The sequence below is a fragment of the Lathamus discolor genome, chromosome 5, assembly GCF_037157495.1.
Source record: "Lathamus discolor isolate bLatDis1 chromosome 5, bLatDis1.hap1, whole genome shotgun sequence".
Lineage (NCBI taxonomy): Eukaryota > Metazoa > Chordata > Aves > Psittaciformes > Psittacidae > Lathamus > Lathamus discolor.
The window spans coordinates 107,204,944-107,230,845 of NC_088888.1; the positions used below are offsets into that span (position 1 = coordinate 107,204,944).

At 38.5% G+C, this 25,902-nt stretch overlaps 1 protein-coding gene across 2 annotated transcripts in view; it reads right to left on the minus strand.

Annotated features, from left to right (window-relative positions):
• The window catches only part of RHAG (Rh associated glycoprotein), a 30,251-nt gene that overhangs the window by 3,922 nt on the left and 427 nt on the right, over nucleotides 1-25,902 (minus strand). The window contains exons 2-10 of one of the 2 annotated variants that reach the window (XM_065681828.1): nucleotides 14,334-14,540; nucleotides 6,887-7,070; nucleotides 5,523-5,673; nucleotides 5,185-5,332; nucleotides 4,266-4,432; nucleotides 3,210-3,347; nucleotides 2,287-2,408; nucleotides 1,566-1,651; nucleotides 866-939 (exon numbers count right to left, since the gene is read on the minus strand). In XM_065681828.1, coding sequence (XP_065537900.1) covers nucleotides 866-939; nucleotides 1,566-1,651; nucleotides 2,287-2,408; nucleotides 3,210-3,347; nucleotides 4,266-4,432; nucleotides 5,185-5,332; nucleotides 5,523-5,673; nucleotides 6,887-7,070; nucleotides 14,334-14,469 — 1,206 coding nt within the window. In that variant the 5' untranslated portion in view covers nucleotides 14,470-14,540. The remainder of the gene's footprint in view (nucleotides 1-865; nucleotides 940-1,565; nucleotides 1,652-2,286; nucleotides 2,409-3,209; nucleotides 3,348-4,265; nucleotides 4,433-5,184; nucleotides 5,333-5,522; nucleotides 5,674-6,886; nucleotides 7,071-14,333; nucleotides 14,541-25,902) is intronic. The other variant, XM_065681829.1, reaches the window with a different exon arrangement.

The window sequence follows — 25,902 nt, forward strand, 5'->3', positions numbered from 1 at the left end:
TCCAAGTCAGAGATGTATGTGGGACTCAACCGATCAAATCTAGGTCTGTACAGTATAGAGCTCTACATTTGAGGTAGGCAATGAAAGGTATTTCACTATCAGTGGGGATTATAGATATTTTCAGGGTTTTAATTCATGTAGCCTAACACAGATCTGGAAGGATTCAGATGAACTGCAGTCTAGAGCCATCACTTCATAGAGCATAAAGGGAGCCTAACAGGGCTATTTCAGATGTACAGCCCATTGCTTGTGTCTTCATGCATAAAAAAATAGCGCCAGGGGACTGTCTTCTTCTGATAACCTCAGTGGTCAGATTGTTCAGCCAGGAAGCATAGGAGCTTCTCCTTAGCTTAAGAGAGACTCACCCTACAAATACTGAAGAAGAGCTCTAAATTTCACAGAATTACAGAATCGTTAGAGTTGGAAGAGACCTCTGGAAATCATCTAGTCCAACCTCCTGCCAAGGTAGGGCTATCTAGAGCATGTTTCATTTAGTATAAAATTCTAGATCATGCTAGAAAAGCAGCACCATTTACTCAAAAATGCAAATAGCACGTCTAAACTACAATATGGAAGAGGATGCCTGTCACAGCAACAGCTTAAAAGAGATGAAGAGCTCCACTGAGGTCTCAGTTTTTTGGATCTATTTCTGCTTCGTTTTCAAGGTTAGCCCAATGTAATGGCATGACAAGCTATCAAGTCAAAAAAAGACCCTGAAGGTAGCCCTGATAATTTCACAGCCTCAGCTAGAGAAGCATTTTTGAATGTTGACTTATATGTGCAAACCACAAACCCTAGGAAAGTAGGACTGCAGTGTGTTGTGTGTATTCCAACATAATGAAAATAAAGAAAGGTTGTATCTTACCTCCCAGAAAACAGAGTCATCAAAGCAGTTCTGGTCAGACACTTGTCCCAAGAAAGGCAGCTTTAGAATTCCACCTGCAGGAAAAACAGCATCAGAGGTTAAAAAAAAAAGGACAAAATGCCCAAATAAATGTTCCTCAGATGTGCCATGGGGAGTCTTCTATGTTTGCTGACTCATTTCCTAGTCTACAGAAATTCCCAACCACCTGGTCACTCATTAGGAGAACTGATGCAGTTTTCTTCAAGTCAATATTCCTAAGAGCTTGTTTTTAATTGCTCAGACCTTTCCCATATTTCAGACTGGAATTTTCTGTTTCAGCCTGGATTTTTGTTTGTGAAATATCCACAGTCACATGGAAATATGTGACATCTAAATGAATATGCCTTCATTTCAAACTAGTTTCTGTTCAGAATTTTAAGAGAATAATTTAATCCATGACAACGTCTTACTATTCCTATGTATTCCTATGTTCCACAGTTTCTTTGGTGTATGTATTTGGCAAGATATCTAGGCTTCATTTGAAGACAAAATTATTGGAAAATTGTTTTTCCATATTTAAGCTTCTGCAAGTTTGCCATCATGTGGTATTTTTATTTTTCTATTTTTGTATTATTTACATGAAATTGTTGATACATTGAATTCTCCATGGACAAACCTCTAAATTCACACATATTTCAGTTGCTACCTGTGTCATACTGACCTGTCAATGCTCCACCCACCAGTGCAATTCCAATTGTGCTGCCCAGAGCAGCAGCCTGCATGCCAGGAGTTAAGTGGATATTTTGCCTGAAAAGGGCAGAAAACCAAACCATTGATTATCAGAAAGTTATTGCACTTTGAGACCGGTAGTTGCTCTTTCTTACAACATTTTACTTGCTGTCTACTGGACAAGGTGGGTCATAGGAAAATATCAACTACTGCTGTGTACAAGACAGAAATCATGATTTTATTTTGGTTTTAAGACTACAGATGAAAACAAGGTTTTTGGAAAGGTTATTAGTACCTTCAATGCCTTTAGAGAATGTTCTCTTTTGTCAAAAGGCCAGTATTCTATCTTTTTGGAGTCTTTTAAGATAGTTGAAATAGCCCATTTTGCTAATTTCTTTCTGTTACCAGCAGTGTAATTGCAGAATCATAATAAAGATCCACCTATGTTTGAATGGTTCTGTATGCTGGATTTTATGATGTTTTAGATTTATTTAATTTTACTTGAACTTTTAATTTGCAAGGAGCTTGGCATATAAACAGTGGGCAGGATATCAAGAACAGTCCTGTTTAAATCAGAACACAATGCCTGACATCAAATCAAAGATGCAATTTCTGCAAAAAAAAAAATCATAATTAGATTCAAGGAGGGTGGAAAATTAGAATAAGCCTTTAAAAATCAATAGACTCCTTTCCCTCTTCTCTCTATAACTCACCTAGTTTCCTCATTTATTGCAGTTACTACGATGCCAGCAATACCTCCCAGTATTCCGGGTAACCCATGTAAATTATGAACTCCACAAGTGTCATGAATGTTCAACTTGGATGCCAACAAAGGCTGAAATGAGGAGAAAGATGAAGTTTATTGTGAGTTTGTAGTCTTCCATTATCTCTAGACTGATATGCAAAAGAAAGTAGTGCAGAAATATATGAAACAATTAATTTAGGTACACAAAGTTCAGATATAAACCATGTTTTCTTTCCCTTCACTGTGGGAACTTGTTTATATGCAGGCCAACCCAAGTCTGTAGGTACAAGGGTACAAATTTCCAAGCTACCATCATAAATATAATGGTGCAAAACACAAGACAGTCTGCTTAATCTTAGTCTTTTCAGCCACTGCAGCGAAAGTTGAAAGAGGTGGCTAAGTAGCCCATACACACTTGTTCTTAGTCTGCTTGCTGAGTAATTTCTTCCAGAATGTTTCTCCATTAGGAAATTCCAGTTTAATCTATTTTAGTCAGAATATTTGTTCTACACTTTGGACATGAAATAATTCCATTTTGCAATTCTTAAGTACTTATGATTACAGATCTATTTAGAAATTTTAAAAGACTGATTAGTCCTATTTCACTGATGCACGGGCTTGGAGGAAGATTTCTGGCAGCTCCTTGAACAGAGATACCAATTTTAATTAACTCTAATGTCTTTGTGATCCTTCTCTGCTTCTAGGTGAAGTTAGCTCATAAGCATGTATTTAAATCCCACTGATTTAAAAATTGCTGTTGTCTAGAGTTTGCTCTCTATACTGGTGATACCAGCCAGGTTCTAAACTCCCTTTTTAGCAAACCAAAGGAGCTCCGGTAAAGCCAAATAAACAATAAGTACATGAGAGCAGAGCTGGATCCTCAGTACTTACAGTCAGGAAGTGGAACCCGAGGACAGAGATGATTCCAGCAATGCTCCCAATGCACATGGCAACAAAAGGGTTGATTGACAAGTCAGCACAGGTACCCACTGCTACTCCTCCTGCCAGGGTGGCATTTTGGATGAGAACCTGCAAAGAGTGTACAGAGACAGAGATGATATATGTCGAACAGAGGCTTGTTTTAGAGAAGAGTGACTGAAGGTTTTTTTGCATAAGGAAGTTTTCCTTTTCTTCAGATGAGATTTTTTCAATGAAGAATGAGTAGGAATTTAAAACAGGATTCTCTGTTGCATGATCAGGGTGTTGGTTTGATGCTGCTCTCAGCCAGTTTAACTGGGACCAGTTTAATGAAGACTAATTTTTGCAAAGTCACCAAAATACATCTGACCTCTCAAAAAAGCCAGGCTGAGCCAGAGAGAAGTGCTCCTCCAACACCTGCAAATTCTGCAAGCTCATTGAACCATGCCTGCTCACTGAGCTTCAACATACACTTCTTCCAGCAACTTCTGGAAGTTGCACTTCCAGCAACTGCTGGAATGAAGTGCGTGAAAACATAGGGTCTGAATTTTAGGATAAGGAGGTGAAAGGTTGGCAGTGTGGCAGCCTCAGCATAGTTTGGTTTGCTTGTTGTGCAGCTGCACTCTGAGGTTGTCATGAACAGATCATTGCTTTGAGAGACCTATTCTGGCTAAGGCAATACAGTAACTCACATAGGATCTTTAGGATAAGACCTGAATGTTGGACTAGTGTCCTTGTGGTCCAGCATGGACAAGAGAGAACAAGGGAGCAGGACCATCACTGTAATGTTTAAGAGCTTTTCACTCTCCAGATGCAGTGATCACACTGAGGAATCACCACATACCTGAAGTAGGGTGGGTTGACACAGAACCCAATCTTACATTATAGTTTTTAGAAATATATTAGCTCTAATTTTGCCCACAGCATGAGCAAAGGCTCCATATCGTTCATGGATATTGTAAACCTGCTTAATGATCCTTATTATAGAGGGGTGACTTGATTTATCAGAGGTTGTAATATGATTCTTACCATACTGAATTTGCCTCTTTGATCCAGCAGGCTGGAGAGGGCGAATGTCACAACAGTACACGCAGCCAAGGAATAGTAGGTGTTGACAATTGCTTTAATATAGAAAATGTTTTCAGATGCAGTGGCAGAGTTAAAACTGGGCCAAAAAAGCCAAAGGAACAAGGTACCTGGATGAATAGAAGTCAAAATGAAATAGACTGTTCAGTCACAAGGGGTATTTCAGTGTGAAAGATCCAAAAGAATAGAACTAGCTGCAAGAAATGAGGAAGATGACCAATAAGAAACTTGAAGTTTCCAAAATGCTGGAAGAAATAATAGATTATGCAGAAGCTTTTGATATTGGCATTTGTGGTTTGGACACGTGGTATAAACCAAATCCTACTGGAAGACTTTGACGCATTGTGATTCCCTTGTCATGCCCCGTTCACTTTAAAAAGCTCACCACCACTGTGAAAACCATACCATCACAGGATGCATTAGCAAGACAGTTCGCATGCAAGCACTTTATCCTCTATTGCTATAATTGATAGTTTTAGCTGGTAAATTGATATATGAAGAGATCTCACAGACAGACAGGTGTAGAATAGGTCTCACAGACAGATAAGTGTGTGGTTTCTAACATTCTTTAGTGAGACCAGCACAGTTCAATAATTTTAATTATGCCCAGCTTCTGTGAAATAGTGCTTGTAACAGAAGATTTAACAAAACATGAGTCACCACAAATGCACAGTAAAAATGCATCTTTAGTTTGATTTTTCCTACAGGAAAAACTCTAAAATTATTTGTCACTGAAAACATTGTGCATGCATCTAGGAGTGTACTGAAGAAAATAGATGCAGTGTAATAATAAGCAATCATTAAAATGTAGAAATGAAGGAGGGATGAAAAACTGATCAGCATTCACTATTACATCACTTACCAATCATGGCAGATATGTCCGACTGATAGGTAGATTCTTCATTTTCATGTTTTTTTTTCAAACCAGGACGACACAAGACCAGGGTTACGGCTAAACCAAAATAAGCTCCAAAAGCATGGATGGTCATTGAGGCTCCAACATCTGTAGCCTGTATTAAGGACCCAAATAGTGCCACAGATTTTATACAGCACAAAGATGAGGATTCAATGAAGTCAGGATGACCTTAATAGTTTATTTTCTATGATAGAAACTGAGACCTAGAGTATGGAAACTGGAAGTATTACAAAGTGAAAGCATTTTTTAGAAAAAGAAAATAATTATTTCTAAAAAAATTGTACCTGAAATATTTCTGTAACTAGGTGTTCGTTGCATGCAAAGATTGTAATCTCCAGAATTGTCATTATCAGCATCTGAAGAGGACTTGTTTTCCCAAGGACTGCTCCAAATGAAATCAAAGCAGTTGCTGTACTGAAGTCCGAATTTATCATGCTGAAGTTAATAAAAAGCAAAGCAAAGCAAAAAACCAAATCAGTTTAAAGAGACCTGAAAGAAGGCTCTAATATCAAAACTGCCGTATCATTAAAATTATAGAATTTTACATATTCAGATATACAATTATTAAGATCACATTTGGGAATAAAAATTAAGCCAAACCTGTCCAGATGGGTTTTGTAGAGATCTTTTCAGCTACTGAGGAAAAAGTTTGGGAACGTTATCTCCTGTTTATACTATATATGCGCTTAGCTGGTTGAAATTACAGTAAAAAGTCAGATGAGATATGTATTTCAGATGTGCAGAAATATTTTCAGCTCTGACTGTCACTGGAACTCCAAAGAGGATAGGGAACTTACATCTTTGGTCAGATGGTCTATCTAATTTCAAAAGCCTTGCATGACTTTCTATCACTGTGCATCATGTTTTCATTAGCTGTCAGGAAGAACTGGTGTTACCAGGTCATGGGGAATGGCAAAGGTAAAGCCACAAACTGGTCAAAACCTTGCAGCATGGAAGGGCATTAATTTATGGATCCCTCTACAAATGCATATCTGTAAGCATTAAGGAACTATTTATTTCTGCTTGTCCCTCAGTAATGTTGGGATATTGTTCCTTTCAAAATTATCTACAAGTTGTCTCAGAAAAAAAGAATTGCAGATGTGGAAAACACTTTGAGACCTTAGCAGAAGCAGGACAGATGAATGGGAGGGGTAAAAGTATCTAGGGACATTGCTCGTGAGGTCTCTTTATTCTATGACTGGGGTCCAAAACCTACTGCAGTATGGTACTCATGCAAATCATTCCTTGAGAAGTAGAAAATCTTATGAGTGGATAGATGTACTGTTCCAGCCATGTTCCAGCCACTCTTCCATGTGTTGTGGAAGGGCAGATGCTTTCATGCCTGCTGGCTACAGGAGATGCTGTGTTACTGCAGGCATTCTTCCAGCTTCCACAGCTCCAGAGATTCAGAGTAGTCCCTACATGTAATGTAGCACCTCAAATTTCATCCCACACTTTGGTTCCCTTGGCCCAGTGCACCACGTGTTGCCCTTTTAGAGGTGAAGGTCAGATGAATGTCAAAAGGTGGACAGTAAGGCTCAAACAAATTTCAGTGAACTTACAGTTTGATCCCATAGGTATTGTAGTTTAGGGCTTCTCCTGTTATCTTTACAGATAGAAATGTCAGTTTTGGTAAATTCACATGTACCTGTTGCTGTCAACATGAATTTTTCCTTCTTGCATGTGCCAAAATCCTTGCATCAGGGTTCCCCACTGGAGACCAAAGGCAGCAAGGAGCATGCTGATACCAACACTGCTGAATCCATATTTCTTCAGAAAGGTCATCAGGAAACCAAACCCAACAAATATCATCACATGGACGTCCTGAAAGACTGAAGGAAAAATATGACTGTGTAATGCCTATGAAGAGCGAAGGGAGGCAAGCTAGGGACAAATGAGGATTTAATAGAAAATAAAAGAGGTCCAATTCATGTCATCAGTGTGATCTGTACTTTCCCTCTTCATGACCAGTCTACTAGTTGAAGATTGAGTGTCTGGAAAATGCAAGACCCAGTTACAGATTTTATTCCTTGTTATATCATTGTGGATAGGACACTAGGTCTCTATACTAGAAAATTTAGTATATTTTGAGTTGTTCTCTGTGTATGAAGCTACCTGGAATATCACAGCTTCATGTCCTTACAGAGAAATTCTCTTCCCTCTCAAACAAAGCTTGTCACATCCAACATGTTCTGGCTAACTCCAAAATTGACATGAGATTTGTTTGGTAGAGTGCTAGTTGACTCAGTGAAAGGTACGTTTCTGATCCCTAAAAATTACTGTCCAAGAGACTGATTTCTTTCCATGTGTAAAAAAATAAAGCATTTGAGGTAATGTCTAAACTAGCAAATTAATATTGCTAATCAGCATATACTTAAATGTCCTTCAAATATGCTTTTTCCTTCGAAATATGAATTTCACCTAGGTAGTTGTTTTTAAAGCTTTTTTAATTTTTTATTTACTTTATTAGGCTTTTTAATACAAACTGAGTTTATCACCACAACATGAATATTTTATGTTTTAAAATATATTTGCTACTCTGAACTGTTCTGTGTGATTTAATGGACTCTACCAAACATGCTTGAGTTTTGTAACTGAATCTTTCTCTGATGTTATTGTTAGTAAGAACCTCAGTATAAATAAACTGTTTCATTTCATTGTCTCTTACATGGACATACACAGGAAAAATTTGGGACATTGGCTTGGTTAGCATAATATTTGGCTTGAAGTTACATTTCCCAGTTACCTATAGTTTTGCTATATGCATTACCAAGTTTAGCCAAAAGAGGGCCCAGAAGTATAATAAGTTACTGAAGATTCCTAATAAACTCAATTATATTTGCGCTGTCATATTCCAGCCCTGACCTAGCACAGAAACACATACATGCTTAAAGTAAGATACTTCATGCTGGGCTTCACACATCTAAGGAGCAGCATAGAAATGCAGTGGGTTTGCAGACATCCCCAACCCTTTTTCTTCCTCTTTAGGCTGGACATTATCACCTTTATTTCCAGGTGATATTTCAATAATAGCCAGTGATGGGATTCTTGAGGCCTCTGCAGTCCTTTGAAAACTTCCTATTTTCCTCCATGTTACTCAATTTCCAGAACCACCAGCCAAACTCTTGTGTTGTGCTTGTTACTTATCTTAAAAGATGAGCAATTAACTTATCCTCCCCATTTAGGCTTCTGCTTTTGTTATACTTGTATATTTTCTATTGCAATGCTGTGTCAAGTTAATTGTCTTGGTTAGAGCTCAACATATTTCCTTACTTCAGAGGACGTGGCGAGAGATGGAAAAGATACGGCTGGGGACAATCCAAACCATGCTAATGCAACCTTCCTGATCCTATCAGCAGCAAAGTCTTTAGTAGCTTAGGGGTTGCAGAATCCAAAACACAGCTTAATCTTCCTATATTCCTGTGTCAGGGGGAGTCGTGGGGGTGAGGGGGTGTTTAGGAAAAGGATATTAAAGTACAAGATGATTTGACGGGTACGTCTGTCTGTGCACCCTCCCAGCTTGTAACAGCCCGTGTCACAGGAACACAGAACTGTCTTCCTACCTGACTTGACTGTGGTGGTGAACTGCACATCTAGAGCACCTCTCCTTCAAATGTCTTAGAAAACATGCAGCAGTGGTTAGTGCTGGTAGATCCGACTGGATAGCCTTCCCATTGTTCCTGTACTGCCATCATCATGATCTCAGGTACAGGTAATTACCCAGATTTTCTTTTTAAGTGGTACAAAAATATCTTGACAGGTCACATGAGAGATCTCTTTTCAAATAAAGGAGGGCATAACGCAAGACTGATTTCCCTCTTTGTTGAGCATAAGTGGAAACTGGAAGCTGAACAAGCTTTTTTGATTGTGTTTAAAATAATATTCTGTGGGTGACCGTTCACCTAGTAACCTGTAGGATCAGCACCTTTGCATTTGACAAGTGGCCCTGTTTATTTTCTGACTTTTGTAAAACTACTGTATTAAGAGCTTGTTAACATTACAAAAAAAAAAAAAAAAAAAAAAAAAACCCAAACAAAAAACCACCAAAAACCAAAACAAAAACTAGAGGGCAAACCCATCAAAGCTACACAGCGACATCTACAAAAGTAGCCTTTTTGTTTGACTTTGGCAGGAGAAAATGGAAGTCAAAGTGATACACGACTTCAGCAGTGTTCATTTTATATTACACTTCAGTTTCATGCACAAAATCAGGGACATGTTTGAAAATTACCTACTCCTTTCTTTTTATTATTTAATCAGCCTATGCCATGAAATTTCCTGTGTAGTTTTAGTTTCGCCCATTCAGGGTAGTCAGCTTCAGGTAAGAAAATTTTTCCAATCTCCTCTAGGATATTATTGTTTGTTAGCTTATTACTTACTCTCATTTGCAATCTCCTGGTTACAATTATTAACATTAACATTAATGTTAACAGCTAACCATTAACAATTTACTTGCATTGCATACAAAGCAAGTAAAGTTTTCTCATTGAAACATTCCCATTCATGTATACCACATCTTAGTAAATCATGTCTAGATTAGTAAAAAGATGTTTTATATGTTTAAGTAACCTGAGTCTACATGTGAGCAAAAGAATAGATTTCAAAAGCACATTGATGACTGAAGAGTTTAATTCTCAGTGCCTGTCAAGTGGGCTTCTACATGCTCAGGTCTCTTTTGAAAGGTGCTCTTAGAAATCGTACCCCAGACCTGAAGATTAAAAACAATTCTTTTGGAAGCAAGCAGCTGTTGACATATAATCTTGGCCCTTTTGAAGGCAAGCCAGGATTCATACAAATGTTTTAAAGCTGTCTGGACTCATTTACATAGAAGATTAAGACTAGGATAATTTATGGATGTTGGGGGCAAATTTCAAGTAGTCTAGCCCATATCTTGTGATTTAACTCCCTCTTTTAAACCCTTTTAAAGAAAAGAAGATCTGGAATTATTTTGAATGATTGGGAAAAAAACTGTGATTTGAAATAAAGTGTTTCAGTAAGCTGTGTTTAAGAAAACACAGTTCTCTTCTGTGGGACAGGAAAATAAAGATTGGGAAAAACTTTCCAGCAGATCCTGAACAGAGCCACTGCACATGATTCTTCAAGGATGCTCGACCTAAAAAAGTAGACTGTAGAACCCCGAACATGGCTTAGTTTTCCTAAGCCACGAGTGGTGGATCAATCACAGGGCATTATGTGCAGGACACCAGTACTAAAGAAATCCTCTAAGAGTGCTTGCTTGTCACATGCCCTTGTCCTCCCATTCTAGCGGCACAGCACACCTGAAGTTGTCCATCCATATGCTATGCTTGTATCTGCATTCACCAGAAATAGATATCATGCAAAGTTATGCTTTGGGAATGATCTCAGCTCAGCCCTCCTTAGCTGAGTACAAAACTGTGCTGATCTTCAGTTCTTATTTTCATCTTCCTTCAGTCCAAAAGTGCCGAAACAGCTTTGATTCATGGTGCTGAGGTATTTAAGGCATATAAAAGCAAGCTCTGCACTGCAGTTCTGAGAATATAAATTGGCCTCTGGTCGAAAACTAAATCTATGAGGTACAGATGGGTTAACATCTCTGGGAATAGCATGGGAAGCAGTTTTAATCCATTGTTTTGTGAATGCAGGGGAAGTCCTGGCACAGGATATGTCCTAATAGATTTATAAAACCATAGCACTAACTTTCTGCTTGGTCTTCAGACAAACTGTGCTCTTGAGTGCATTTTCTAGGCAGGGAATTTTGAGAGGCAGAGGGCCTAAAAGTGAAAACATGGGGGTAAGGAAATCCTGCTTTTATTCCAGTTACTGTGAATGAGATCCATCAACTCTTTTAAATCAGCATTGGAAAGTACAACACTAAATCTGTGGTGTTTGCTTAGTTTATGCCTCTACTGGTGACCTGAACAGCCTGCCCAAAAGGCAAATGGCATATTAGGCAAATTACACCTGTACAGCTACATGCTCTTCTCTCCCAAAACACTGTTCCCACTTGTACCATTTATTGAGAATAGTCCCTGAACCTATGCTGTGTCTGAAGCCATACCTAAGAGGAGGTCAAGGTGCTGGTTTGACCCAGCAACTTGCAACTAAATACCACACAGCCTCTCACTCACATCCCCTGCCTAATAGGGGAGGAGAATTTTAAAGAAGGTAAACCCCATGGATTGAGGTAAGTACAGTTTAGTAATTAAAATAAGGTACAATATAATACTCATCTTACTAATAATAATAATAATGAAAAGGGAAATATCTAAACAAGAGAGAGAGAACAAAAACCAACAAACAGCATGAAACACAATACAATTGCTCACCACCCACTGATGGATGCCCAGCCCAGCCTCAAGAAGCAACCAGCACCTCCTGGCCAACTACCCCCGATTTATATACTGGGCATGAAGTGCTGTGGTATGGAATAGCCCTTTGGCTAGTTTGGGTCAGATATCCTGTCTGCTCCCTCCTGGCTTCTTGTGCCCCTCCTCACTGGCAGAGCATGAGAGACTGAAAAGTCCTTTATCTGTGCAAGCATTACTTAGCAATAACTAAAAACATCAGTGTGTTACCAGCATTGTTCTCAGACTAAAGCCAAAACACAGCACTCTGCCTGTTGCTAAGAAGAAAATTAACTCCATCCCAGTCAAAATCAGCACAATGAACCAAAATCCTTCCAGGAGCTTGCTAGTAGTTCAGTAGTGTAAATGGCTGGGTGACAGTATGCAGGTCATACACTGCCTGTGCAGGAAGACATGGGAGCCAGCAGGCAATTTCTCCCAAATATTTTAGACTCTGATATTAGGGAAGGAATAACTGTGGGTGATCCCTAACTGCATAGATTACTATATTGTAGTGTTAGGATCTGGTGAGAAGAATTCTTTCCTCTGTGATGTTGATGAGGCTTCTGCCCTCTCTCTGATGTATTTTTAAAAAGAAGATATTAAATTAAAAAAAAAAAAAAAAGCAGGGCTGGAGGAGAGTTTTGTTAAGTGTGAGAACAGACTATCCCAGGACCTCCCAGGGATCACAATACCCATGGTGATGCATGTGGCATAGACAATCGTCATCCAGAAGACTTGATGTTTACTAAGAAATGCACTACATATTTTGAAGGACCACTGAAGACTTAAATTACTGGCATGAGGAACTTATGTACCTTTCTTCATTTTCTTTGGTAAGGAAGACTCCATGAAAATGCAGGTCAATTTTGTACCAGAATTAGTACACATGACTTTCAGACTGGAAAAGATAATTTTCTCTGTTCTTGTGGTGTGAAAAGACCTTAATCTGAGTCTTAAGGACCCATTTCCTAGATAGCATCCTTCTGGTTTACCAAAGTTTACAAAGATGCCCAAAAGGCTATTGTTCTGTGGCTGTATTTGTTGTTGTTGTTTTATTGTTTTGGGGTAAAGTCAGAGAAGAGGTAGGTGGACAAGTGTATTAAGCAATAGCTATATTAATAAAACAACAGTACCTGAATAGGACTATATGTGATGTCCAGTTATTAGTGTGGTTTCTGTCACAGTTTCTGCCTAGGCTTACTATCACCTCCTAGGTCACAGTGGACCAAGGATCATTCCCAATATACTGTCTATACATTGGACCACTTAATTTAGGGACTGCGATAGTTCAATATCATAGAATCACAGAACGGTTTGGGTTGGAAAGGACCTTAAGATCATCTAGTTCCAACCCCCTTGCCATGGGCAGGGAAACCTCACACTAAACCATGTCACCCAAGGCTCTGTCCAACCTGGCCTTGAGCACCACCAGGGATGGAGCATTCACAGCTTCCCTGCGCAACCCATTCCAGTGCCTCACCACCCTTACAGTAAAGAACTTCTTCCTTATATCCAATCTAAACTTCTCCTGTTTAAGTTTGGACTTAATCATTGACATGGTTAAGCTGCGTCTCAGAAACAAAATGGGCTCTAGCATAACCTAAGTTACTATTTCTTGGGGATACTGCTGGATTTTAGTGGAGTTAACCCAAATATGATTAATTAGCCCCTGATGTTCATCAGCTGATTTGCATCTGGAGCTGAATAATTTCATGCATTCACTGTACTCTCCAATAGACATTTCTCTGCTTGAGAATAGACAGCCCAAGACTACTAGGGGGTGAAGTGACCATGAGAACACATTCCTCTGTAACAGTCACTGAAAAGACAGATGGAAAGATAAAAAGAGGGATACATTCAAAATTACATCGATATTACATGCAGGCAAGGAGGTCAATGTTATGATCCTCATTAAGAAGGCTGCAATCAGGCTACAAGTTGCTAAGACATCAGAGGCAAGAAAACAAACAACAAACATTCAATGCTACCAGCAAGACACAGGCTACTCCTCTGTGTACTTTTCTATTTATTTACAGTCTGATCTTTGTGTGAGGAGGAACAGGGTGTAAGAAATCAGCAACTATTTCTGAGGCCAAAACTTTTCCACTGAACTTGATCAAGCACTTGCAGAGCAACAAATCAACAGAAATGTTTACAGGCCGAACTATTACTGTCTACAGTTGAGCCACTGCTTTGAAAGATAGGAGGGGCTTATCCACCTTGTGACAAAAACTATTGCCCTTTGTGGAGTCCATTTTTTGCAAACATATTTTATAATGATGATGATTGAATACGTTGCCCAGTTTCCATGCTTTCATAAGAAAACTTTTTGAAGTCTGGATGACAGAAATAAAATATTTTCTTCATTTTCATAATCAAGATAGAAGCTCAGGCAAGAAACATTACCACCCATCTCTGGAAAATGCTAGAATTGTTCAAAACAATCAATATTTCTCCAAGTTTTAACCTGCTATGCAAACAATAGAACTATTTTCAGGATTTTTTTGTCCCAGAAGAGGTAATTGTAGCAGTTAGGTCAATTTAGTACCTTTCAAAATCCAAAATACTTTCAGAATTTTATATGTGCTCAGCTTGAATTTGCCTTTGAAGCCTGCTGCTTTCACACCTCAGAAAAAGTTTGTTTGCCCCAAAGCATGCCTTTCTTTCCTAGCTATATTGGTAGGCCTAGTAAGTTAGTCAGAAATCTTATTTAGGATTAGTTTAAAGAAATTATAACTTCTATAAATGTTGGACAGCAACACTTACTTGGGTATAAAATTTCAGGGTTATTATCTTCTTGATATTCCACAAATATACCAAACAGAACAATGATGATCACTTCCAGAAGAAGAGCCACGGCTGAAAACTTGAACCTCATCCTGGTGTCAAGAGCTGAAGACATTGCAGGAGAGTAGCTGGTTGTGAGAGCCTGATAAAAGGCACTTGCCTTTAGCGGATCCTACTTCAGTGGATCTGGGCGATATAGCAAGAAAAAAAAGAAGCAGCCAAGCACACTGTCACACCCACTATGGGAGGGAAACAGTATGGGTCAATATAGTGTTTTCTATTTCCCAGGCTATTTCTGTGCATGAAATGCTGGCTTACATTTATTTTTTCAACTGGTAATTCACACAAGCTCGTTTAGCCACAGATATGCTTCTCACTGTCTTGTAAGTATTTTAAGAAGGAAACAGCCTATAAGAAACTCTCACAGAGGCTGGTTTGCTGCATGTAGTAAGGAATACAGCTTCAATCAATTTCATTTCTGGTAGCAAATAATTCTTCAAGTTGTAGATTTCATTTTAAAAGGTAAATAGTTTTTAATTTTCTATGAAATATGGATAATACCCTATCTCTTCATATAAGATATGATAAACAGAGAGAATCTCTTTCAGCAGGATGGGGAAGTTCTTATTTCACAGTGAATGAAGTACTCAGAGCACATGTTCTTACTGTGAATTCTAATTAAAATAGAAGTAATTACAAGTCAGGAGAAAAAAGGATACTCCTAGTTGTAAAAAAATAAAGTTGAAGTTTATTAAAAAGAGGAATTAGAAAAAACAGCTCAGATTTTCAATTTTAATTTTTTTTTTCATTTCCCTTGGCTTGTATTATTCCCTAGACAATGAAAATAGTTCAAAGACCAAATCTCCTAAATGGTTTTAAAAAACTCAGTTTCTAAACTTTCTCATGAATGAAGGAACAAATTATATTTCACTTAGATTTCTGTTGAGTGATCACTTGTTCTTGAGATTCACATTGCTTGTCCAAATTTGTCTTGACCCTTCAAAAGTTTTTATTTTATTTATGTGATACTAACTTGTCTTCTGTTAATCCAGTATTCAGAAGATAGGCCAAAATTGTATCATATGAGCCTTTATTTCATGAAAAATTTTATGTGTTAAAAAAATGGATGATATTGCCATAGTAGATTACTTGATCATGAAGTAGTAGTGCTAAGATACTGCAATAAGGTTCCATATCAATCCTTAAGTACAAAAATCAGCATAATCTATCAACGCTGGGAGGTGGCGCTAAATTTAGCTGCTGTCCTGTTGAGACTACTGTTCGAAGACTACTCACATGCTATGGATTTTAGAGAACTCATTTCTTTTTTAGGTACATCTATACTGGTGTACTGGGCAGTGCCAGGACCTTTTCTCTGGTCCTGGTGCCAATTTTATCAATATTTATCAATCTTTAATTTGCCAAGCAGGTTGGCAAGGCACCTTTCAGGAATGGTGCCCTGTTCATGGTAACTCCTGGACTAGGCCTGCTTGACACAGCTCTTGTAATCTGAAGAGTGGACAGAAGTAAGAAGAACATATCAGTCTAGCACAGAATCAAACTTGCAAATGACAAAGCTAAAATAAGCATATGTGTATTTTTTCTTTGTAGCGACAGTATTTCATTTGAACAGCTCAAAGAGCGGAAGCAGAGCTTTGTTAAAAAGCTATTGCTCATCCTTGCTGTACCACAGGATAAGGCAATGTTTGACTGTAAGGTCCTGTGAGCTCCTTCATTTTTACAGGAAGTGATAAAAAAAGAACAAAATCATGAGCAAAGTTCATTCTTTTTTACCTGTAGCTCAGCCATGAATATCTTGCATTATTCATTATATATCATTTTACTTAGTGAATATCTCACATGATATGTGTATAATCCTTATATAAAGTCGTTTCAGGGATGCAGAAAAGGCTTTCTGTTGAAATCTCACAGGGGAAAGTGACTTTTAATAAATTTTTAAATTTTAAATTGGGTCAAGTTCCTTCAATTAGGTCTTTCTCTGAGATTACGACATTACATATTAAATTGCACGCAGGTACAAAACCACAACCACACACACGCAGACACACAATCTATATCGAGAGTATTCATGCATGTCTGTTGGTCGTGTTATGCTGCCTTTGTAGTTAGTGGAAAATTATGTACGTTTAAACAAAAGGATTGATCTTAATTCTCTTGAACAGTTGTCTTAGAAAAATATATATAATTCTCATTTCCCTTCGTTGATTATTATACAAGCTTTTGATAAAGAGTTCAGATTTAAGCATCCAAACTCTAGAAACTTGACTCAGGACCAAGCTTTTCAAACAAGTTTTTCAAGGACTTGCCAAATGTGCTCTTTTTCTCTGCTGTAATATATATGGCCTGTGGAGCGCACGAGATGGGGGTCTGTTACCTAAGAGTACAAACAAAAGCTGTTCTTCAGCATGTACATGCCAGAAAGCTGATTTACCAGTGTAAGTGGAATACACAGTTCTTAAGAATTACATTTAGCAAACTACGTTGCCGTCTCAACAGACTGCCCAATGCCCAGCTTTCCCTCATCCTGCCCCCCTCCTTTTCCTTTTCTCTTTTTTTTTTTTTTTTGTCAGAAAGAGCAACTTAGCTATTTTCCCAGTGAGGTGAACTAATGTCTGGCATCCAGGTTATATACATGTACAGGTGATTTATATGCTAATAGGGACTCAGAAGGAATTTCATTCAATGTTTATGTATCCCAATATTTGTCCTTCTAACCAAATGAAACACATATCTCTCACCATTAATGAGGCTTATTCTGTCAACAATTAACTTCAGGTATTACTAACTTTAAGCGAAAAGGACTGACAACTCTAACTGCAGGAGAATTACCAGAGAATTACATCCTGTTAAGCTGTGTTTGGCTAAAGCACACCTTGTTGAAGAGGAGTGTGGTGGACTGTTTGCAAGAGATAACACGGTTCGTTCTCCCTGGCACAAGGGCTAGTTTGTACTGCTCTTGTGATAAGAAAGGGCCTACTGCAGGGAAGACGGATGTTTTACATATGCCTTAAAGCCCTACTATCATCCTGGAAAAGCAATAAGAAGTGTTATAAATGAGATGAATGATTTAAGTGTCAGATGCTACCTGCAAAAGATTTTAGTGACAAATCATGTATGTCTATTGTCCTTCCTTGTGATAAGTGTTTTTTTCTTGCTCCCTATCAGTCCTATGTGCTTAATTTTACCTGGGCACTTGAGATGGCTCTTACAGAGATGTTCCTGCCAGTGTGAAGTCTCTTACTTAAGTCTTGCTCTAGAGGCAAGCAGGTATTAAGATTCTGAAGAAGCTCAAGAAAATTACTTCAGACATGGCAAAGTATCATCTCAGTTGACTGAGGTCTGTCTCCAGGTTTCAAAATCCAGCCGGGAGCCTGTATTTGTGTTCACACTACTCTTTGCATCTTTCCAGAAGAGCACTAGGAAAGGGCACTTGTCAGGGAAATTGAAAAGTCTTTTGCTCCTTGCATAATATAGAGCTTTCATGATATAGCTTTCCTTACTGGTATTTGCAAATGCAAGTGCATATCAATCTGAGATATATTCAGGTTTCTCTTGGGTTGCAAATATTCTACAACATCACTTTGTTTAGATTTGCTGCCTTCAATGTGTTCTTGTTACATTCATGTTAATCAAAACAAAAATTTCCCAAAGCAAGATTTAAATGGAAACTGAAAGTTTTATTCTACCAAAGCCTTTCCTTTGGTAAAAGCTCCGTACTGGAGATGTTGTTAAAAAGAAAAATAAAAAGACGCATCTAAAAATAATTATTTTTCAATGTTCTTTAAAGGATTTGTTGGCTATGCTAACCATAGAGTTTTTTGCAACATAGAGTATGAAGGGTTGTTTTCCATTGTCAAGGAAGTTATGTACTCTTCTGCATTACCTTTTACCTGAAGATCACGTTATGTGCAAAGGAGTTTTCAGTTTCTAGCACCCCCCCTTCTATGTTCCTCTGCCAGTTGTGATAAAATTTCAGGGAACTCTCAGCTCTGAGTGAAAGTCCTGATTGTTTGTGAATCTGCACAGATGCTGCAACATGCTGATTTCCCTTATTAGTTTCACTCTTCATAACAAGTAATATGATATTTCTGTACCAATTCTTTTCTTTCCCAAACAGTTCCATTTATACAGTGTGTTTTTGTTTTGGTTTGGTTTTTGTTTTTTTTGTTTTGTTTTTCCTCCCTTGCTTCCAAATGCCACCTTGTCGAAAATATTGTCTAGACATATACAAGATATTTTTCTGGTCTTATATGCAGATCACATGTACCACTTTGATAATTTAAACAACAATTTAGGTGTTTTAGTTTGCACTAAGGTGAGGATCCATTTCTTTGTGAGGAATAATGGTAAAAAAAGTGCTTTTGAGAGACCGTGACTCTAGAGTATGACGACATTAGGTGATATAACTACAATGGTAAGTGCATTCACTACTTTTCCTTGTCTGTGACAAGCTGATTTACAATCCCTGGCTTGTGGCTCAAGAACTTTTGTTCCTCATATGAAGTTTTTTACCAGTTTTGTATGTTTTTGAGTTTTAAAGTATGTATCATTATCTGTAAATACTGTGGTTTACATTTTTCTGTTTGCTGAAAACTATATAAATCCCTTTCAGCTTTAAAATGCCTTCTTTTTTTTTTTTTTTTTGTCCCAAATAGTCTTTACAGTTACAATTTTGCTCAGTACAGTGCTGTGCTATTCCTGTAAAGGTTCTGTGTGGTTCATTTACTGTAAGGAAAGGCCACATCACCAGAGTGATGACTGCAGAAAATTTGGCATGCTTTCTTTTTCAGCAAGAGGGCCTGTTCCCATTTATTCCACTTCATTGTGCCCTCCTATTGAGAAGGTTAAGTACTTCTCTCTCCGCTAAATCTTGCAGAGTACGCAAATGGCACAGAAATCTTAAATAAGCTACATAATACTAAGTTTGCTGCAATAATTGCAATGCATGCATGAAGAGTCAAAGAGGGTGGTTAGGGAATATTCCTCAATGAAAAGATGTGTTAACTCCAATCTCTTTAGCTAATACAGCTCCTAGTGCTACTTTTGTACAATCCATCCATAGCAGCCAGATCAGAGAGGATGTCTATAGACTGTAGGAAATAGGCTCCAGGGAGCTGATCCCAGAAGACCTCCTGCAATGTGCGGCATTTTCATCATTTATATAAACATCAGCCTCTCAGAGGCCGAGCTCTAACGTTCTAGTGGCACAGCAGCAAAGTGCCATTTAGTGGCAATGCATGAAATAATTGATGTGACCTCCATGAGGATTAGGACAGAGAGACAGTAAATATCTGATTTTGATAACTCAATGAGTGCTGCAAACTCTGAGCCACACCACAAGTTAAAACCCAACATAAACTGTGTTTTTGTACGTGTTAACACTGAAATAGTTACTGATTAGTTACTGAAAGTTCTAATCAGTATGACCTTGACACAAGTGGCAAACATAGGTAGAAAAACCAGTACATAAAAAATTCCTACCAGAAATTTCTGCATTGCTTGTTTTTCCAATGTACAAATAACACTTCCTTTGGTTGTCTGAGCATTAGGCAAGTAGGGAGTTCTTTGTTTGTAGTTTGAATGCTGACCAAATGCAAGACATGATTTGTAACCTTCATAATTAATTTACATAACTGTTTTTTAGTTACCAGGAAGTAGGTACTAAATCATTGCATACCCAGAAGTAGTCCTGTGCTACTGAACTGACAGGGTGAATTTATTATTTCCTTTCAATGAGCCAAGCAGAAATTCAATTAACAACTGAAACCCAGCTTACTATCTAAAACACAACACCCCTTCCAGGACAAGTCAATACTGGAGGTACTACAATGGATTGAGAACATATAAATATGGGTATATAAGCAAAAATAATTTCAAAGAAAATCCAGTCTTCGAAGTGTTGATACCAACCTGTGTAAGATACAAGTTTTCATGCCATAGCTCATTAGATGCTACATTCTTCTTAAACATTTTCCAGGTACTTCTAAAACGTATGCTTCCCAGCATTAAACAACTCATGTGGGGCTGGAAAAAAAAATCTTTTCTCTACTGGTTTGTTCAACTGATCTGTTTGGCTAGATCTGCAATGACTGTTAGTGTGAGGCTACTGGAGTAATCTAAGATCCAAAGATTTAAGCTTGTTTCATGACATATTGTGATCAATGTTATGTCAGACTGATCTGGATTGTTGTTGTATTTCAAAAGCACCCATCCTTAGGTTTACTGATTACACAAAGTATGATCCAAGACCCACCACGAAGGCAGGGAAAAAAGAAAGGCTATTGGCAAGTACCCTGAAATGAGACAGGCTAAGCCAAAATGGGCTCCTGGGGCCATGGGCGGGTGGTAGGAGAGGGTTCAACGAAGGCTGGTCAGGGACATTGAAGCCTATGAGTACTCTATGAGTGCCCTAAAGACTCCTTGATGCCTATTATTAAATACTAGGCTTGGATAGTCGTTCATATTTATGGTGGGTTTTGTCTGTCCAGCAAACTTTCTGCATCTTTTTGATGGCCTCTCCCTTATTTCATGTTTTTTCTCCCTAACTTTACATTCTACTGCTTGCTTTCATTTCACTTTTCCATCCTGGTTCTTCATACATTTCTTTTCCTTTTTTTTTTTTTTTTCCCCTTCTCGTTGTCCCCTTTATCCTTTCCCATTTATGAGCTCATTTCCCTCATGAACACTCTTCTGCTACAGTCTGTGGAAGAAGTATGGTGGCTGCTTCCAACACATCATTTATGTTGAGAGTTGTGATCAATGGCTCAATGTCCAGCTGGAGACCGGTAACAAGTGGTGTCCCTCAGGGATCGGTGTTGGGACCGGTCTTGTTTAACATCTTCGTCACTGACATGGACAGTGGGATTGAGTGCGCCCTCAGCAAGTTTGCTGATGACACCAAGCTGTGTGGTTCGGTTGATATGCTGGAGGGAAGGAATGCCATCCAGAGGGACCTTGACACGCTTGTGAGGTGGGCTGATGCCAGCCTTATGAAGTTCAACCACGACAAGTGCAAGGTCCTACACCTGGGTCGGAGCAATCCCAGGCACAGCTGCAGGTTGGGCAGAGAAAAGATTGAGAGCGGCCCTGTAGAAAAGGACTTGGGGGTGTTGGTCCATGAGAAAATGAACATGAGCTGGCAGTGTGCGCTTGCAGCCCAGAAAGCCAACCGTATCCTGGGCTGCAACAAAAACAACGTGACCAGCAGGTCAAAGGAGGTGATCCTCCCCCTCTGCTCTTGTGAGACCTCACCTGGAGTATTGTGTGCAGTTCTGGTGTCCTCAACATAAAAAGGACATGGAACTGCTGGAACATGTCCAGAGGAGGGCCACGAGGACGATCAGGGGACTGGAGCACCTCCTGTATGAAGATAGTCTGAGAAAGTTGGGGCTGTTCAGCCTGGAGAAGACCTCATAGCAGCCTTCCAGTACCTGAAGGGGGCCTATAGGGATGCTGGGGAGGGACTCTTCGTCAGGGACTGTAGTGACAGGACAAGGGGTAATGGGTTAAAACTTAAACAGGGGAAGTTTAGATTGGATATAAGGAGGAAATTCTTTCCTGTTAGGGTGGTGAGGCGCTGGAATGGGTTGCCCAGGGAGGTTGTGAGTGCTCCATCCCTGGCAGTGTTCAAGGCCAGGTTGGACGAAGCCTTGTGTGGGATGGTTTAATGTGAGGTGTCCCTGCCCATGGCAGGGGGGTTGGAACTAGATGATCTTGAGGCCCTTTCCAACCCTAACTATTCTATGATTCAAAATTTTTATCTGTCTCTTCAATCACCCAACATTTGTCTATTGAGGAACACGTAAATTTTTAGGTCACTGAGGACTTTTTCTGGAATTGTAGGTAGATTATCACATAATCCCTTCCATAAATGTTTTTCTCTCTATTTGTAAAGCTTTTGTATCTTTCTTCACTCATTTGGAAAGCTGCTGTTGACCTTTCCAGCTTTAAGGCTTAGAAACAGTGTTTTTCACTGTATTTATTAATGCAGTATATATATATATATCTTACTCTTGTGATAAAAATATCTAGTAGCTCAAGCAGTCCTTATGTTTTGGGCTTTTTTTTTTTTTTAACCTTTCTGGTATTTGTAGAGACCAATCATATTCCCTTTTAGATTCTGCTTTTTCCAATCAAGTGGATTTGGTTTTCTCAGATATCGCAGACTTTCTGTTTTCCTGAATATCTTCTTTTGAGGCTTAATTTCAGCTCACTTAATGACAAATAACTGGAGCTGTAAACATAATTTAAGATAAATATTCACCAATATAATGTAAGATAGCATTAGTTCTTCTGGTTTTTGGAAATGCATGCTACACCCTAAGGTGACTTTTGGTTATAACTTCACTTTTATAGTTAACAGTCATCCTGCAATTAATATATCCATTAATATATAACCTGCAACAATAGTATTCCAGACAGTCACGAAACCACAGAATTCCAGGAAAGCCTCACAGATAACCACCAAGTTGCAACAATAATGCCTGTTTTGGAAAAAAATAACAGGGTGGAGGCTAAAATCCTGATTTTGAACTGGAAAGGCTTGAAAGTAAAATGAGTCCAGATTTACCAAACTTTTACACATGAGGTGTTTGTCTCATTTCCTGCCATTGTCTCAGATACCCAAATTTTACCTCAAACCAACAGAAAGGTTGCTGTTCTTATGCGTCCAGAAGAGTTAGAACATATGCAAACTAGGTCCTCCTAGATCTTCATCTGAATCTTGCTGGGTATTAACTGACTTGCTGTGACATACGCTGCTGTCACAAGCAATTCGTAGGCTTTTCTAATTACTGGAAGTATTTATGGCTAGAATCTTTTGTTATTAGATTTTCATTGCCTTATGGATTAAGAAGGTGAAAGCAGAACTTTACGTTAGTCTGCATGTAAATGAGAAGTCTGTATCTGCATACCAATGGAGCATCCTGCCAACTTCTTCCTAGGTGGATGCATATCTTTCAGTAGCAAAATAGCTTTTCTGTTAACATTTCCAATATTAGAAAAGAGTCTCTGATGAAGGACATTTTTTTTGCTGCTATAAGCTTCAGCCAGCACAGAGATGTTGGAAGGTGAGAATTCTTCACACCTCTGAGTCAAGAAAAATATTCCCATAAACCATTCTAACAGTCAGACTCTGCTTGAACAGTATCGTATTTCGTGCTCCTCATCAGGCAGAGGAAATGTGTGTTGTCAAGCATAGGAGTGAAAAAAATTTGAAGGGGACTTGCCTGTAAGCCACGAATTGGGGATAAATGCTGCAAAGGACAAGTTAGAACTTGTGGTTGAGGTAAATGATTAAACTGTTCCATGTGATGGATTTTCTAGGATATTTCATGTTCATCAGAAAGATCAATTCTCTTTCAGACTTATTCATTTTGCTCAAACATAGTTTTTCATTACTAATTCATTACCCCTGCACAATACAAAAGGAAAGTAAAAAAGAAGAGGTTTGTCGCTTAAGGTAACCAATATGTTAAGAAACATCTCCTGACACAAGAAATAATGACACCTGCACAGGAGCCACTCATAAAAACAAAGGACTAACGCAGAAGTCTAATTCAAAAGAATATGAGATATTTTTATGTTTTTTGATACATTGTTGGGTGAGGAAGGAAAGTCTTCTCCATCATAAGACCAGAGTTGCACAGGCACATCTGCACAGGAGTTGAAGCCATTATTGCTTTCAAATTAATGGTTTTGTGTCACTTCTGTGTTTTAGAAGCAGTAAAGCTTAGAAACTGTCCCTTACTCCTCAGTGTTTCAATCCCGTGCAAAAATCACAATAGCTATGTTTCAATTTTTTGCCAAAATAAACAGCTTTTGACCTTTCAGGAATCACTTTGTGAGAATTCTGAGTTATCATATGTGCCTGCACAAAGAATGCTGTGTATCACTAAACAAAAATAGCATGGTTTAACATATACTTCCCTTGTTATATTCAGTATAGATTTTTAGAATTTTGTATGGGGAAAAGGACTTTTTAAAGAAGGTAAGTGAATATTTATGCATACCCTATGATAAAAATTGGTGGTTTAAAGTCAATGAATAAGATTAAAAAATATTGTATTTCATTAAAAAATTGGCAATAAAACAAATAAAGGCCTTAATTTGATTTTAGTTTGGCATCTTGGCTTTTTCTCCTTTATTTCCATCACTTCATGCAGAAGTTCAATCAGAAAAGAAAGCAGAGCAAATCGTGCAAAACAGAAAGACAAAAATGTAATTTGGTTTGAAATGATCATTTCTGTTACTGTGGAAAAGCCCCCAAATCTGACAATAATCATTTTAAGGAGTCATTTTCAGTTACACATGTATTGAGCACTGGGTTGCACAACAGTAACGTAATGGATAGTTAACATGGGCTATTTCCTTAACGTATGTGAGAGTATTTCCATGCCAATTTATTACTTCAACTTCTCCTAAAAATTGCCTTTCTTCAAGACTTGTTATTGATGTGCGTGTCAGAATATCTGTTAGTCCTAGGGAACAGCTCATGACTGTATTGCACAGGATCAAGACCAGGCAACTGAGCCCATTGACCAGCCCATGAACTTTCAGGCATCACCAGTGGGGTGGCGCAGAAGGGAGTGTCATTTCCTCACTTATATCTCCTGGTGCCCCACGTCCCCTTGACTTGTGGTTAAACTGAGATATCATTATGCTGGAGGTGTGGCTACCAAATGTGATATTATAATTAACAGGTCTTAATGCTTCATAGGCTCTTTCTCAGTGTTCACTAATTAATCTTCCTTGCCCTGACTGCGTCAGTTTATCTCTGTGTTGCAGTCGGCGAGTCTGAAGCATGGAGGTTACGTGTCTTGCAGCCTGGAGTGGTGACAGTAGCTGTCAAGTAGCTTCTTAATGAGGAAGACCATCTCCTGTTTGTCATTGTTTAACTGTGGCTCTTACACTTAGAAGAATCCAATTTTTGTCAACCTGGTTTAGAAGAGCCTGGAGCAGCCCAGGGGTGGGGAGCATCCTTGTCCTGTCTCTGCTCTGATGGCCCTTTGTTGGTTGGTCTTGCTTAAGCATCTTTGTACAGTTTTGTTACTTGAGCATTAATTGGATATTGTGACAACATAAATTTCTAATGGCATGTCAAGGTTTCCAACTCTTGTTTTCCATTTAGTATGAAGTCTTAGCTTTAGCTGCTTCACCTTTTGTTATTGTAGGTATGGTATTTTGAAGACATGAGTAAGGCAAGATTTATGGAAGAATTTTTCTCCAATAGATGGAGAAAACTAGATAAGATTCAGGCTCTCAGTAAGACTTAGCAATACTGAAAGTGAAAGACCTTCAATTTTGCTCAGCCGAGAGGCTGATTCTCAGGCAGCCAAATTAGATGTGACTGCTGCAGTTGGCACATTTAAAATATCAAAAATGTTCTTTCTTCACAAGCCGTAAGACTGTTAAAGTCACTACATAACATTTGTTCAAAAGTCTGTGTTTAAAGTCTTTGTCATGTAAGTTAACTGCTGAAGAGCTTTTATTCTCCACAGATAAGACTTGGACTTGTACCATAGTAGTT